Source organism: Delphinapterus leucas, chromosome 20, assembly GCF_059928025.1.
Source record: "Delphinapterus leucas isolate spDelLeu-1000000601 "Yukka" chromosome 20, BTC_Dleu_Yukka2, whole genome shotgun sequence".
NCBI classification, from domain to species: domain Eukaryota; kingdom Metazoa; phylum Chordata; class Mammalia; order Artiodactyla; family Monodontidae; genus Delphinapterus; species Delphinapterus leucas.
The window spans coordinates 50,845,014-50,862,153 of NC_143148.1; the positions used below are offsets into that span (position 1 = coordinate 50,845,014).

The 17,140-nt window shown below is 45.1% G+C and overlaps 1 protein-coding gene across 1 annotated transcript; it reads left to right on the forward strand.

Moving 5' to 3' along the window:
- The first annotated feature begins 5,422 nt into the window (after window positions 1–5,422).
- NUDT7 (nudix hydrolase 7) lies at window positions 5,423–16,107 on the forward strand. Its single transcript, XM_022583137.3, has 4 exons — window positions 5,423–5,518; window positions 8,018–8,171; window positions 10,383–10,541; window positions 15,222–16,107. Exons 1-4 carry the CDS (start codon window positions 5,484–5,486, stop codon window positions 15,588–15,590), a joined length of 717 nt encoding a protein of 238 aa, XP_022438845.2. The 5' UTR covers window positions 5,423–5,483; the 3' UTR covers window positions 15,591–16,107.
- The last annotated feature ends 1,033 nt before the right edge of the window (window positions 16,108–17,140 follow it).

The following is a 17,140-nucleotide window of genomic DNA, read 5'->3' on the forward strand; positions in this document are numbered from 1 at the left end:
TGGGTCTAAGGCTGCTTGGAACATACTTCGGAAAATACTTTATTTCCACTTCCACAATATTAATTATTTAAAGAGAGGTATGATAGCCAACCGTTGTGCCCAACATATAACTCAACACAACTCACGTCATGTAGTAGGTATAAACAAATAAGCATTTTTGTTGGTAACAGCTTATTGTCTTGGGTAAAACTAAAGACCTGGTTTCAAAGCCCTCACTAATGTGATAGGTGGTGGGATAGGAATGGGTGCCCACTGCGGGGTATGTGAGCTTACTTTTTTTCTTTTGTAAAAGAAAAGAAGTAATGATGCTTGCTTTCAGCTCCATCTCCCCAAAACACCCTGGGGAAAAAACTCTAAGAATTTTTCTCAAAGTAAGTTTTTAACCTGGAAGATATGGTAACCCCCTCTGTAGAGGACTTGAGCTGATGTTTCCAAGAAGGTCGCAGGACAGAAGGAAACTTAGAAACCCTTTGACTGTACTAATATTGTAACCGCATTTAAATGTGGTTAAATTTAAATTATCCAAAAGTAAATAAAATTTAGTTCTGTCACATTAGCCACATTTCAAGTGCTCAATTCCCACATTTGTCTAGTGGCCACTGTACTACAAAGTACCAATCGAGAGCATTTCCATCGTTGTAGAAAATTCTACTGGACAGTGGCTGCTAGAAGTACAATCCTCCATCATCAGACCCTTGAAATTACTTCACGACAGCCCATGTTCTTTTCTGGCTTCCACTGAAGACCTTAAACCATGACCAATGCCCGCCATCCCAGACAAGACTACTGTGTGGTCACTTTAAGACAGCCCAGCCAAAGGATCGACATGGAACCAGAGGCTAGCAGCAAACAGAAGGCATCTCAAAGAGTGTCTCCATCTGTCTTTTTGCCCACCTGGCACTGGCATTGTCCCAGATACACCAGGAGAGGCTGCAGGCCACACTGTAGTCCCTGTGAGCAGAGCACACATAGCATGGTTTCTGTTGAGGAAGAAAGAATGGGTTGGTTAAGGCACCAAGCCAGGTAAGTGGTGGAGTCTGGATTTGGGGAGGGATGTGAGTTTCCATCTCCTCTCACCAACCTGTACAAGCAAAAGAGTTTAACCAGGGTTGAGTGGTGAGTTCCTGGTGGGCAGACCCAACGCCAAGGTGAGGACGCAGAGGATGAATTCCCTGTAGAGGAGAATCTGTTTCTTCCACAGAGGCTGAGCTTCCCACATGCACTGGAAAATCTTAAGCCAATTTCCCAACTAATTCACAAGCTAACTGAGACCAGACTGCTTCTCATCGCGCTGCACGATCATGCCATTCCGTGCATCCTAGGCTGAGCCTTCGTTTAGATTACAAATTTCCCAGCACAGTTGTTACTGGTAATTAAACCTACTTGATTGTTCCATTACACAAAGATTACATGACGGTAAAGGAATCTTTATCTCATTTCTAAATGTGTACGGAAATGAGACCCAACAAGGGTAGAAAAATCTGTGAAAGATGGGCGCCCATCAGTTTTTGGCAGGTCTGGATCACAGAAACTCAGAGATTTAAGGCATTTTAATATACCAGCGTATATCTGTTTTATTGTTACACAATGAAAATTAAACATGAATGAAAAAACGTCATGAATTACTTTGAAAAATCACATTGGCAGTACCAGGAAATAAATTCCCAGCAATTTACATTTTTGTGATCCAGGGCCGTTCTAGAAGAATTTTTCCAACATTCCCTATCTAACCTTTTGTTCCCAGTCCACACTCGCTGCCAGAAAAATAAAGGACTGCCTCAGGTCATCGACTTCTTGGCTGAAGTGCTTATCCAGACTTCCTGGGCCTGGCTGATTTCCACTCTTTTATTTTATTTTTTCAGATTCGAGTCCCATTTCTCCCCCTTTCACAGTGCAGACTTAGATCAGAATGATGCAAAGGTCTGGTTGCAAATGCAGATGCATTTGTATGGCGAATGAGGCCACAGCCCGAGAGACTACATGTTTAATTAGCCCCCAGAAGATTCTTGCGCAGACTGAAGTTACTTGCCGCCATATTTGACATCAAAGTCCTCAACAACGAGGATCAACTGTCAGGTGTCCCTATATCTCCAACATCCAACTTGATGCCAAGCCCAAGAATGAGCGCTCAGCCTTGAAAACATGCTGAACCAAATTCACAAGCTCTTTCCTTTTTAATGGGTCTTTTACCAAAAAGCAAGGACCACATTAAGTAGGGATCTGTACACTTCAGCCCACTTTGTACAAAACAATCCACTCAACTTCCCTGGAGTCTCTCCTGAGCTGGACCTGCCCCAGTTGCCAACTCCCAAGCCCAGAAAGGAAGATTGTTCCAGTGCTACCAGGAAGGGTACCTCCTGGCACTGGTGGGCACCAACTGCCTTCCGTCTGGGGATGCTACATCACCCAGTGTTCAAAGGAGGTGGCCTTATCCTCTCAACATCAAACGTCTCCCTTGGGAGCACTTAAACTAGTGTCTTCACCCTTACAACAGAATCACCTAGAAGCTTGCTCACAAATGCCTGTTCCTGGATGCATTTCCACCCTGAGATAAGTACCCGTAGGGTGGGATTCGGGGCACTTAGATGTCCACGCAGCCTCCTCGCCCCCAGATGATATTGATGCTGAGGACCCCTGACCCATTCATAAAGGAATTTCTACTTCAACCTAGTCCTCAAACAACGCTGTCATCTTCCTCTGCTAAAAGGGGAGAAGGCTGTGCCTCGTTAACTCTCTCTGACTTGCCAGGAGGAGGGGTGAGGAGTGAATGAAAGTGATGGGAGAAGTGTCTACTCCTCCAATACCCAGCCCAGCAATTGTAACCGTCATCCCCTGATGGATACGTGAGAACGAATCTGAAAGCTGTCTCCTGAGACTTCCCTGCAAGAGTTTAGAGACCCTCTGCAAACTGAGGAAGGAGTGGAGGAAACTCCCATTTCTTGAGCTTTATCTCCTTAGGAAAGTAATGGTAAGTGCTCAGTGTTTCCTTATACCTTACCTTCTCGCCACAGCCTACCTAGACCCCACTGCCTACCCCCAGACAGAATTAATTGCTTCCCCGCTGCTCCTGGCCCCCAGAGCACTTTGGATCCCCTCCCCGATTAGAGCGCTTATCTGGCATTAACGCTAATTGTTGCAGGTCTTTTCCCCAGACTTCCTTTGCTCCAAAGGCTGGCTGGTATTTTCTTTATCTCTGTACCACCCAGGCCTGGCCTTAAGGTGCTGCTCAACAATGTTTCCAGGTGGGTGGGCTGCAGATAAGCTTCACCCTGGCCCCTGCGATGTGCTTTTTTGAGAGAAATGCACATGGAGGTGTTGGCTTTGCAGGCTGGCCTGAAGCTTTTTATAGCTTCACTTTTCTTCAACACGTTTTCCAGAATTATGTCACTACCAACAAATCTGTGTGCAAAAGCTACAGAGACAAGTCATTTCCTCTAAAAGACATTGCCCATTAATCTTGAATCCTGTATTGTTTTGCAGATATATATATCTTCTTATTATGGTGCATTTCACCTTGTGATGTTCCCTGTACTATGGCTTCCAGCACTACAAAAGCCATAAAAGCTAAGTGTTTTTCCAGCAGTATTTCTGATCTTGAAAGTAGATGCCCTGCATATAGCCTTGGTATACAGCAAAGCATCTCAGGGCTCTGCTTTTTACATGAAGGCAATCCAAACTCCTGCTACATTCTGATTTTCTGATGTCAGGAGTATGGATGGGGATTTTTCAGAAGGTTTAAAGCATTTTTTTTCTGGTTCCTTCAGCGCAGACTTTTGGAAGAGCTGCCCCCGCCCAACTGCCTCCAATCTCTCCTCACTTCCAATCCATCTCCCACCCTGATTCCACAGAGATCTTCCTGAAAACCCAGACCTGTTATTCCTATTCCTTTAGAAAGAAGGTCAACCTCCATCTGCTGTGGCTTCCAAAGCCTCTTCCTCTATTCCCAGGGCTCTACTCTACAAAATGCCCTTTTTTTTTTTTTTTTTTTGTGGTACACAGGCCTCTCACTGTTGTGGCCTCTCCCATTGCGGAGCACAGGCTCCGGATGCGCAGGCTCAGCGACCACGGCTCACAGGCCTAGCCGCTCCGCGGCATGTGGGATCTTCCCGGACTGGGGCACGAACCCGTGTCCCCTGCATTGGCAGGAGGACTCTCAACCACTGCGCCACCAGGGAAGCCCTGAGCTTAGTGGTTTTAAAGGTCTTGGGAACCGTGGCCCAACTGTCCCATGACCCAGGGCCACATTGTGATTTTCATGGGCCCCAGGTAATTTTGGGTTTATGGACACCCCTTCCTCCATAAAATAATAAAATGAATTCTATTTTAAGATTGCATTGGTATAAAGATGAATATAAGCCAGGCTGGATTCATTATTGTATTTTGCATATTATTGTATTCATTTTCTTCCTTTAGAAGAAATTAAAGTTAAAGAATTTTCATGGGGTCTTGAAATTATTGAGGACCCCAGGCATTGCACCTTCTGTGCAGGATGGAGAAGTCAGCCTAGCCTTCAGCCTCTGAAGTGACCTCTTAAGTGTCAGCTCAAACCAGGCTCCCTCTCACTGGTCTTCTCCAGCTACTTCTGGGGTCTTTGCACAAACTTGTCCTTCTTCCTGGAACGCTCTCCCTGCCCTTCTCCCTCTCGGCGCATCAGAATCCCCTTCCAGTACAGATCACTGTGCTCTGCCCTCAGTTTCTGATCCAGCAGCCCCCGGGGTGGGACCCAAGAATCTACCTATTTTTAACAGCACACAGGTGGTGCTGATGTGGACGGTCGTGGCTGGTCCCAGGACCACACTTGTAGAATAGCTGCTTTCGACGTCAGCTCCACTGTCAATCTCTCTGGTTAGCCTTCTGATCTGTTTCTCCCTCACATGCTCTCCAGGGACTAAGGACTTCTGCTTTATCTATGTAATTTTTGATTCGTGTCTCTCTCTCCCATTTGACTGTAAGCTCTGCGGTGTCTTTTCGCTCACTGCGGGAGCTGCATCCAGCACAAAGTACGTGCTGGGTAGTCCTGTGTTGACTGCTGTTCAGAAAAGTTGAACCAACTTGACCTCCTAGCAACAGTGAGTGCGAGTGTAAGAATCCTCTCAACTCACCAGCACTGCATTTTCACTTTTTTCTTTTTTCACTGTTGTCAATTTCAGAATGCCTCATTTACCTCCGGCATTTGAGGGACAGCTGAGAGCTACTTTGCGCGACCGGGAGGGCGCGGCGTTTGAGCACCACTAGCCCCGCCCTCACGTCTCGCCCCGCCCCGATCCTCCGCCTACGGCTCTCGGGTCAGTCCTGCTTCCGACCCTAGAACCCGCCCCATCCCCGCCTCCGGCCACAGGCCCCGCCCCATATCCGTCCCCAGGCCCCGCCTCTCTCCCCGCCCCAGGCCCAGAGCTTCTCTGCGCATGCCCGTCCGGGCGATTTGTTTTTCACCCCCGGCCCGCCCCGGGAGGAGTTACCGGAAACAAACTTTCCCGGGGAAGATGTGGCGATACTGTCCTCCCCAGAAGCCAGTCAGGTAAAGCCTCCCCGGCCCTGGCACCCCGAGCCCTGCCTGGCCCGGCCTTGATCGCGGCGAGGCCGAACAGATCGCTGGCCACGTATGACCGGCGCCTTTTGGCTACTTTTTGCTGAGCCCCCTTGCCCACCCTCCGAGCCCGCTCTCCGGGCGCTCACCTCTCTTGGCCGCTCGCAGGGTCCCTGGGCCTTCGCAGCTTCTCCCGCCAAAGACAGAGCCGTTTGTGGCTATCGTGGGTGCACACCCCTCCCCCAAGGGCTTCCCTCTTCCGCTCACCCGGTCTCCGGAGTCCGACCTCAGGGACTGCGAGGCCGCGCCAGGCAGCTCAGGGTTCAAGGTCGGGATCTTGGGTCTCAGTTACGTAACCTCTCTGAGCCAGGACGTGATCGTGTTTTCACCTTAATGAGAAAAGCATGGGAAGAAGGTGAGACGAGCCCATGCCCAGAATGGGGTGGCTGCTACTGTTGGTGTTTTTATGGCGATTACCCCAAGGACCAGCCCCCTAATGGGGACGTTTTTGCAGACTTTTGCTTCTGCTGGTCCCTCTGGTCAGTTCTGGGTGCCTCTTAAAAGCCCTACTTTTAAGTAGTCCCTCGCATTCCCGGTAGGGACAGCTTCCTTTTCTGGACGCGGGCTTGTGTGCACGGGATGCGCTCTGGAGTCTCCTCCAGTGCCAGCATTCCGTTTCTCTTTTCAGGCCATTTGGTCGCTTTTGACATCCACTGCTGTTACCCAACCACATTATTGATCATCCTGCCTCGTAGAAAGAAGCAAAAACTAGCAAACATCTCTGGCAACAACTGCCTAAGGACTGAGACATTTATGATAACATGTTACCATTCCTTGGACCCTGAGTGTCAGCCACAGAACCATGTCATTTAATCATCACAAATATCTTCAACATGTCACAGATGAGGAAAGGGGGGCTTAGAGAGGTCGTTCCTAACACTTTGAAACCAGTTCTGCCTCACTTAAATACCCAATTTTGCCCCTTATGCAAAACTGCCCTAACCATAGAAAAGTTAAAATCAAACTGTTAGTTTCTAGGGCTGCCATAACAAAGTATCCCAAACTGGATGACTTAAAACAACAGAAATGTATTCTTCCACAGTTCTGAGGCTAGAAGCTCAAAATCAAGGAGTCAGCAAGGCCATGCTCCCTCTGAAGGCTCTAGGGAAGCACCCTCCCTGCCTGTTTCAGCTTCTGGTGGCCCCAGGCATTCCTTGGCTTGTGGCACCATCACTCCAATTTCTGCCTCATCTTCAAATGACCTTCTTCCCCATATATGTGTCTCTCTGTGTCGTCTCCTCTTCTTATAAGGACACCAGTTATTAGATTTAGGGCCCACCCTAATCCAGGATGATTTCATCTCGAAATCCTTCACTAATTGCATCTGCAAAGATCCTGTTTCCAAATACCATCCTGTTTTCAAATAATGGTTGTTTTGGGGAGGGGACACTATTTAACCCACTTCACAAACCAGCAATAAAATACACCTGTCAAAAGGACCAAAACAGACCCATAGTTATGGAGTCAGGGCATCATTTGTGGTTATAAATCTAAATACTTGGCTTTTACTAAGTCACAGGTGGACCCAGCCATCTATGTTGTAACAAGACCTCTGGGTGATTCTGTTGCTGCTTAAGTTTGGGAACCACTGTTACAAGGCATTTGAAGACAAGGGTTTGATAATGTGACATAAGGGCCAGGTTAAGAGAAAGTCCTTAACCTTACGATGGTCTAACCTTACAGTGACTTGCTCTGCAAACCTCTCTTCCTGAATATTATTATGGGTTTCAACACTGAGCTATTGCACTGTTGAAAGAATATTTACCATTACTTAAAATTCATTTAGCTTTTGAAGTGAACTCAGGTACGGAACTGTGTTCTTAGTAGTTTTTTGTCTCATTTTAGCTTGCCAACAGTCATGTGATTTGGGTATTATTACTGCTGCCATATTATTAAAAAGTACACTGAGATTCAAAAATGGTAAATGCCAGGACACACAATGAAGCAGAAACACTGTCAGGATTAGGAACTTTTTTTTTTTTTTAGGAGTATAGATGCTCTACAATATTCTGTTAGTTTCTGCTGTACAATGAAGTGAATCAGCTATATGTATATGTATATCCCCATATCCCCTCCCTCTTGAGCCTCCCACCACCCCCCATCCCACCCATCTAGGTCATCACACAGCACCGAGCTGAGCTCCCTGTGCTACATGGCAGGTTCCCACTAGCTATCAGTTTTACACATGGTAGTGTATATATGGCAGTCCTAATCTCCCAGTTTGTCCCACACACCCCTTCCCGTGCTGTGTCCACACATCCATTTTCTATGTCTGCCTCTCTATTCCTGCCCTGCAAATAGATTCATCTGTACCATTTTTCTAGATTCCACATGTATGCGTTAATATACGATATTTTTTTTATGACTTACTTCACTCTGTATGACATCATAACTCTGGTTACTAAACTGTTTGGTTTGTTTCCATTTTAGAAACAGTTTGATAGATGACGCTAAGGCCCGCTTAAGAAAACATGACGTTGGGACCAAATATTCTCACTTGTTGTCTAACAAATGTTCCATCCTTTTACCGTTGTTGGCTAAAGAAGGAAAACTCTACCTGTTGTTCACCCTTCGGTCAGAGAAGGTAGGTGACAAGAAGGCTCCTTCCATTAAAGTCTCAGGACATGCGAAAACCCCAGGAAATGCTGTCACTGGCACTTATATTGAGGTTCTAGCTTCTCAACTGTACTCTCAAAATTGTGATGTTCGAGAAGTACATGAAGCCACAGGATAACAGGGCTGTTTTGGAGAAGTTTTGGAAAGTAAAATAAGTAATTTAGCTAGCAAGTAATTTAAAATAGTTTTAGGCCAGGGTTTCTTATCCATCCATTGGCATTTGGGCTGGATAATTCTTTGTTGGTGGAGTTGCCCTGTGCATTATAGGATGTTTAACAACATCCCTGGCCTCTACCCACTACATGCCAGTAACACACACACACACACACACTCACACACACTTTTGTGAGAACCACAAATGTCTCCAGACATTGCCTACTGTTTCAGCAGGGATGGGGAGGGGATAAAATTGCCCCCACTGAGAGCCACTGTTTTAGACTACTCCCACCCCAGGTATAATGTGAAAATTCTAGAGCACTGATGTTGACAGCCTGGGCCCTAAGCTGGCTGCCTATGTTCAAATGCAGTCTTGTTGAAGCTGTGTGACTTTGTCCTAATTAATTACCCTCTCTGTGCTGTAATGCCTTCACTTGCAAAATGAGGACAAGCTATTAGTACCTGCATCACAGGGCTGCTGTGAGGGCTCTACAGGGTAACAAATGTAAAGCACCTAAATCAGTGCTGGCACTTGGCAAGGATTCAGTAAGTCTCAGCTGTCACCATTAGTGTCATTAGCACGTGTGGCCTGAGTTTTTACGATAAATCGTTCCACTTTAAAGAAATGTTGGGCTTGGGAATGGAGTTCCCCTGGGTACACCCCTGGGTACTGTCACTCTCCCTTGCTATTGGGGGTACTTCTGAGGAAAAGTTGGGGAAGCAGTCATTTCAAAGTTATCCTAGTACAAAAAACAAAACAGGCCACAGTAATGAGAAAATAGGCTTTGTAAGCAGAATAAGAAGTATCCCTTGGGTGGGGTCAGGGGGAAGCTGAGGAATCAGCTGAAGCTTTTTGGGTTTGGGATTAGACATGTGTGGGTTCTCTGTGGTCTGGGTCTGGCAACAATGGCATAAACACATGAGATGATGAAAATCCAAGTTCCAAGGGGAGGTACTCAGTGGGAAGCAGGGACCAGGGTCTGTTCCCAGCTCTGCCAAAATCACCAGAGAAGCACTGAAATATATTTTTAATATTATCAGACAGACAGACAGTAATGTAGAAAATCTAGAGAACCCCATAATGGGTCTCGGTTTCACTCGGAGTTGCTTTGCCTATTGATTATTACGTAAGAATCATCTTAGACCATAAATTCTGATGTGAAAAGGTCACATTTTTTTTCAAAGAAGTATTTCAATCTAATTACATCTGACTTTAGGCCCTATTTGGCTGTGGGAGTAAGAAATTCCCTGAGGCATTACTGAAGCTGTGTCCCTCCCTGGAGTCATATAAGCAGGTCCCCAGGAGACAGACAGACAGACAGATGATAGATAGATGATAGACAGATGATAGAGATATATATATATATGATATATATAGATATAGATACCTGATATATATAGATATCTGATATAGATATAGAATCAGAATATATATCTGTATCTCAGAATATATGTATCTATATATATACCTGAATCACTTTGCTGTATACCAGAAACTAACACAACATTGTAAATCAACTATAGTTCAATGAAAAAACATATGAAAAATTTTTTTCTTAAGGGTTAATTTTATATTATGTGAATTTGACCCCAATTAAACAAACACTTTAAAAAATAGTCACTTCTAGAACTGTTCTGAGGACTCAGGGAAAAGAAATCCACGTGAAGCAGCATGCCCAGAACATGGTAAGCACTCAGTAAAGACTATTGATGACATTGCTGTTTTCATTCTCCTTTTGTTCCACTTTTTCTCCTCATCCATGTAAATTTGTTTGTGTGTGTATGGTATCTTTGGAGGGCAAGGAGAGAAAAATCAGAAGTGAGGGTAGTTCTCCAAGTTCATTTTTTAAAAGGATTCAAGAAAAAAAAAAAAAACTTTTCTTTTTGGTCGCATTCCCACTTATTACCACGAGTGTGGGAATGGTCTCTGGCACAAGACAGAAATTCAGCGCATACTTGTTGAATGAGTGAACAGTACCAAGCTTGGAATCACACACTGCAGCTCTTTTCTTTCCATATCCAGCTGAGAAGGTCACCTGGAGAGGTCTGCTTTCCTGGAGGCAAGTACGAACCTACAGATGCGGATGACGTGGCCACGGCTCTCCGGGAAGCCCAGGAGGAAGTGGGGCTGCATCCTCATCAAGTGGAGGTCGTCTGCCGCCTGGTACCAGTGCTGTTTGATGTAAGGCTTGGGATGGAACTGGGTTTCTTAGACTCTCATGAGCTCACAGTGGATACGCTATCTTCAGGGTTCCATGTTTGGCCAAACATGACCCTCAAGAGTGCTATACCGAGTCAAGAGACTGGTTCATGTGTGGACTTCGCCCCTTGTGAGCTAAGAGGCCTTAGGCAAGCCCCCCTTCCTGAATGGGCCCCTTCTTCCCCATCCAGAAGTGAAAGGGCTGAACTCCATCAGTGGTTTTCAAACCAGGTGCTGTGGAACCCTGCAGATGCCTCAGAATTGTTTCATTAACATTCAGTTCACATTTATTTTTCTCCAGTATGCATTTATTTTGAGAATTCTCTTGAAACAATAATACACACTTGAGCATACCAAATTTCAGCCCCTCGGAGGCCACCAGGGTATCACTTTTGCCCTAAGGATACTCATTTTTGCACATACCGTGCAACCAAGTTTCTCCATGTCACATTACTTGAGCAGTATCCTGAGATCACTAGGGAAGCTGTTTAAAAACAGTTACTACTTGTAACTGCATTTCTGTGTGAAGCAGGATTTCCTTGATAGTATATACCAAACAAACAAACAAACATAACAACAAAATGAATCCTGGGGCTGAGATAGCCAGACCTTATTTCATATGAACTGAACACAACAATTTCGTTGTTGTACTAATTGACTTTAGAAGAAGTAAATACTAATTGACTTTAGAAGGAGTAAATATGAAGTTGGATAACAGCGTTGTTTTATCAGTATAACATTATTCATATAAACTTTTAATTTTAGAATAGTTACAGATTCACGGAAAAGTCACAGAGAGTTCTCGCATACCCGTACACGGGTCCCCCCATTATTGACGTCGGACATCACTGTGGTACATTGGTGACAACTGAGAAACCAATGTTAGTACATTACCATTACCTAAACTCCACTCTTGTCTTTTACTAGTTTTTCTACTAGTGTCCTCCTTTCTGTCCTGGATGAGATCCGGGACACCATGTTGTGCTTGGTTGTCATGTCTCCTTATTCTCTGATCTGTGACAGTTTCTTAGCCTTCCATTATTTTCGTGACCTTGACGCTCTTGAGGTGTACTGGTCAGGTATGTTCTAGAATGCTCCTCAATTGGGGTTTATCCGGTATTTTTCTCCTGGTTAAGCTAGGTTTATGGGCTTGAGGGAAGAATATCACAGAGGTGAGCTGTACTCATCGCGTATCAGAGGTAGGTGTAAACTTTTTTATGTTTTAAATAATATCAGGCTTCCAGGTGAATTTTTATGTCAAAGGAAGAATCCCACTGATACCTAAAAATTAGAAAACCAGATCGCCCTTTGTGAAGATCAGTGGTGCTGAGATATGTCTTAGTTGGGTCCATTTTAAAAATAGAAAGGTCACCACTCAAGGGAGATTTAGTTTGGAAGAAGCTGATGGCAATAAATGCATCCTTGATGAAAAAGAAATGACACAGAGAAAAGGAACATGGGATTAGGACAAGATACGTGTCAATTACTTCCTCTTCAACTATGTTTTCTACTGGGAGCCCGTTTCAGAGGATGTCTGCAAATCCCCCAGCACATCTTAGGGATTGATTTTAGAACTCTTGACAAAACGCATAATGGTTGTAAGTTCCCAAAGTAAGAGTAACTCCATTTCCAAGGTCCCCAGGAGCTACTGAGTTCTGCCCTTGAGGGGATACGATACAACAGTCTTCACAGGTGTTTATGGGTCTTCAGGAGATTTCCGTGGACCAGACGCTCCCGGAGCAGGAGGTTTCTAAGATGACCTGCTCTTGATATAATGCTGATCACATCAACGAGAAATTAGAATGAACAAAGGCTTTCAAGAAAGGTGTACTGTGTTTAGAAGTGCTAGTGAGGGTCATTTTGTTTTCTGGACCTTGCAGATCTTTTAAATGTGCTACCAAAATGCCATTTATTTAATGCTTAGAAGCATAATCTAATCCAGTGGTTCTTAACTGGGGGTAATTTTGTCCCCCAGGGAACACAGGGCAATGCCCGAAGATGTTTTGGGGTGTCATTGGCTTTTACCCACACCCGGTGTTAACCCTCCCACGCATTCCAGCCCCCAACCTGCTTGTCCTTTTGTCATACACGTATGAACTTCTCTCTGCAAAGGCCTTGGGGGACAGTTCTCCTTTTTCTCTGTACGTGGCCCATACCTGCCAGTCTCGATCCTTTTCTTTGCCTCCCAAAGGCCCAATTCCTGTAACATTTCAGTGGTGTATCCTGACTTCCCGGGATGTTTCTAATAGCCTGCAGCTTCTTCCAGGGGCCCTAAAGCCTGCCTCACCCTATGTCCACAGCAGAAGCCTGTCTCCATGGCATTTCAACTCAGCAAATGGCCAAATTCAGAGTTTTATGGGTCCTAGGATGTCTGCCACGCACCACCCTTTATTCCCCTGCCAATTCAGACACCTGTGTTTCTAGAGACCGGATGTCCAGAGATGCTGCTTCATCCACAGATTCGCACAGTCTCTCTTACTCTTCTAAGCTTGAACCATGTTAAACGTGCCTGACTCTGCATCTGAAACATTCAGTCTTAAACCATGATCTCCTTTTGAGGCTTTGATTTTTTTTCCCCACCCATTTCCTCAGGCTCTGACATACCAATTTAAGGGCCAGCACTGCCATGCAAAGTCACTTTCCATGCACCTGCCTAACAAGTGTGGCCCTCAGTCCTCGGGAGGGGATGAAATCTGAGCTGCAGCTGGGAACGCTCCACCGTCGTATTTAAGCCACCCGCTAGTGTGCCATCTTGGAGATATGGTGACACGTGTTTGATAGAATTTGAGTGTGTGGGCAGCAGGCCCGTGGTCGAATCCTGGTTTCTGCCAAGTGTTAGCTGGATGTGACCTTGGGCAAGTTTTTTCTTGTCCAGTTGCCATTGTTCAAGCTTCCTCGTGGGCAGGTTGTTGTGAAGAATCAGGGGGAGGGTGTTGGATTCTAGAGAAAGTTATGGTCTTTGAATGGAAATAGCAGCCACGGATGCGTGCTGAGCAATACTCCAGGCTCTGTCCAGATGCCTTCGTAGTCATTTCAGGCCGTGTTTCTGATACACACACCAGCAGCTTTCTTCCAAGACCCGTGCCCTTGGACTACTGGAACCGCCTCCCCTGATGCACAGAGAGCCAGCACTGCCTTGATTTACTCCCAGCTGGGCCGTCCTCAGCCAATGACTGAGCGGCATGAAAGCCCAGCCCCCTCATCTCGTGGGACAGACTCGAAGGTGCACTTTACACCCCGCAGGCCCCCACGGCGTCCTTGCCTGGCTCCCCCCCACCCCCGTCCTTGCCTGGCTCCCGCCCCCCCCCCGTCTTTCTTCCCCGCGCCCTTCCTCACCACTTCCTTAAGAAATCACTTGCATCTGAGTCTTCATCGCAGAGGCCGCCTTTGGGGAACCCTGGGACAGAAGAGGCTGAGCCTTCACACAGGGCCAGGCACAGTGAGGGCTGCTGCTGGAACAAAGCCTCTGGCCTCTGGCAACTCATGACCCCAGATTTCCCACTCTAAGGGTGTCTCAAGTCTGTGCTCCCATTCTCCTCTCCTGGTCCAAATGTTGACTTTTCATCGTTAATTGGGTTAATGGTCTGAGTCATCACTGTTTTTTTTTTTTGGCTGCACCACACAGCATGTAGGATCTTAGTTCCCCGACCAGGGATCGAACCCGTGTCCCCTGCACTGAGCGCGTGGAGTCCTAACCACTGGACCGCCAGGGAAGTCCCAGTCATCACTGTTCTTAAACATGCTTTAGCTGTCCTTCCTCAGAATTTTCCACTGGTCTGTTTATCCTCCTGTAGAACCCCAGCCTCACAATGTATCCCTGGATTTTCCCACCCACTTCCTCTTAGGAGTTCTCCCAGGAATTCCTGATTCTTCCCACTTTCTAATTCAAGGTCATGCAGCCCTTATCAGCTTCTACACTAAACTCCAGGCCTCCCCCTCAAGATTTTCAGTAGTATCTTTCAGTTAACGGCACCCTACATTCATTTCAGCACAGTAGTGGTTGCAAATAGAAATCCCTCCCCACTTATAAGCATATATGTTATGTAAAACAGTATATATATATACACGTATATATATAAAAAATTTTCCACAAATGGGAATATGCCACAATTAATATGATGTCGCTTTTCTATTGATAAGATGGCACATACTTGTCTATACTGATAAGGAAAGGTGTCTATCACATTCTTTTTAAGGGCTGCATAGTACCCCATTATATGGATATAGTCGTAATTGATCTACCCTAAATATCCATTGAGCAGTGATAACTTTGGTTTGGGACTATTGCAAATAATGCTTCAGTCTCGTACGTTTATCTTTTCTCACTGGTAGGAATTTATCATACAGATGTACCCACACAAATGCAATTTCAGGGCCAAAGGGAGCACATTTTTATAATATTACTAAATCTCTGTTCCCAAAGATTGTACCAATTTATGTTCCCCAAAAATATCATTTTCAGACTCAGATGCTGCCTCACTTAGGGCAGAGACCACTCCCATTTAGGGGGACATAAAGTTTACTTATGGAGCAAGTTTTATGTAACTGACTGCTTTGGCCTGTGAGCTTAGCTCATGTAGAAGTGGCATGCTTTTAACCATGCTTTTTTTGAAACGGTATGTCTTCACTTCTCAGTTTGTATCTTTTGTGTTTTGCTTTCAGAGAGATACATTGATAACCCCTGTTGTAGGATTTATAGACTCCAACTTCCAGGCCAAGCCTAACCCCGATGAAGTTAAGAATGTGTTCCTGGTTCCTCTGGAATATTTCCTGCATCCCAGCGTCTACCAGCAGAATCACCTGACACGCTCTGGTCATCATATTATTATTCACTGCTTTGAGTACACGAACCCTGAAGATGGTGTGACTTATCATATCCGGGGAATGACTGCAAAATGTGCCTTGTTTGTTGCCTTAATTATTTTGGGAAAAAAACCCTCCTTTGAGGTTGAATTTAATCTCAACGATCTGATGTCATCCTCTGAAGAGTCTTTACTGAAGCTTCATAAACGTGCTACAAGCAAGTTATGATTTATGAGACCAATACTCAAATAACTCTCTAAACGGTGTTTGTGTGGGCTTTTCCACAGAACAACAATAAAGCCAGCTGTTGGAATCTGACAGGTACGAATGTTTCCTGCAATATGAGGGTAAAAACCGTGCCTTTTTTCCAGTTCCCCTCTATTATCTGAAAAAGCAAAAGTCTTTCAAAAGTAGAAAAATGGGGACTTCCCTGGTGCAGTGGATAAGACTCCACACTCCCAATGCTGGGGGCCCAGGTTCGATCCCTGGTCAGGGAACTAGATCCCACATGCATGACACAACTAAGAGTTCACGTGCCACAACTAAGAAGCCCACCTGCCACAACTAAGACCTGGTGCAACCAAATAAGTAAATAAAAATTAAAAAAAAATTTTTTTTAAGTAGAAAAATGTGTTTATACTGTTGCATAATTTCACCCACAGTATATCTAACAATGCTTTCCTTACACATGTAAGAAAAAGGATCAGGCACATAGTAGGCACTTAATAAATATTTGTTAAATGTATGATCTTGTGGCATTCATCTTGTTTGTAGGAGGTAATACCTCTATCTGTCATTACATGTGACAGAAACTTCTGACCAGCCATCAAAATCCATCCTCCTTTTCTTATTTGGCAATGGCGTTGAATCTGAGCCCATAGCTGCCCAGGTAGAAACAGCATTACCTAAGTTCTGGTGCAGTTAAATGTAACTCTGAAATTTAACTTAAGCCAATGGAATGTGAGTGAAAATCGTTCTTGCAGTCATCTCCAATTTAAGGGACAAGCCAGATTCCCTGGATTCTCTTTCCCTTTTCCATGATTTATCTGCACAGCCTTGACTACACAGATGAAGACAATTCCTGCAGGAAAGTTAGTGCCAGCCTTGACTACACAGATGAAGACAATTCCTGCAGGAAACTTAGTGCCAAAAGATGGTAAGAGCTTGACTCTCTGAATGAGTCTGTGGAGCAAAGCAACCCACCATCCTGGACTACTCACTTGGGACTGTTACACGGGAGAAAAATAAAATTCTGTCATTTCTGCCACTGTAATTTGGGGTCGCTGTTACAGCAGAGCTTTAGCCCTAATAATACACCATAATACTTGAAAATGGTTGGATGGATATTCACCCAAACTTGAGGTGTTGCCAGCAATTAGAATTCAGGATGGTCTGCATTTAACATGAGTTCTGGGACGTGCACAGGACAACTTTAGGTGTTGGTGGGGTTTGGCAGTCATCATCCAAAATAACTGAAATGAAGGAATATGAGAGGCCTGCAATCAGGAGAGATAACATTATCTGTCTTAATATGCTAGCAGAAAAACACTGATTTCAAGCACAATCCCGAAATCAAAAGCCAAAGAGACAAACATTCTGAATCGCGTGCCTTGAAATCTACCACATCTTACGTGGGCATCACCATATATCATGCTTTAGAGTTCGCAGGGATTTCTTCGTTTAATTATGGTATCAGCCATCCTGCACCAGATCGGGGCGGGGGGGGGGTGGTTCTTGAATAAAGCCACATAACCTCAACTGTATGATGGCACTTTCCC

Excerpts from the sequence above, each read along its gene's own strand:
- NUDT7 (XM_022583137.3), top strand. The coding sequence starts at position 5,484 with ATGTGGCGATACTGTCCTCCCCAGAAGCCAGTCAG. Across the intron at positions 5,519-8,017 it reads CCTCCCCAGAAGCCAGTCAG|AAACAGTTTGATAGATGACG; the intron begins GTAAAGCCTCCC and ends TTTCCATTTTAG. Across the intron at positions 8,172-10,382 it reads TCACCCTTCGGTCAGAGAAG|CTGAGAAGGTCACCTGGAGA; the intron begins GTAGGTGACAAG and ends TTCCATATCCAG.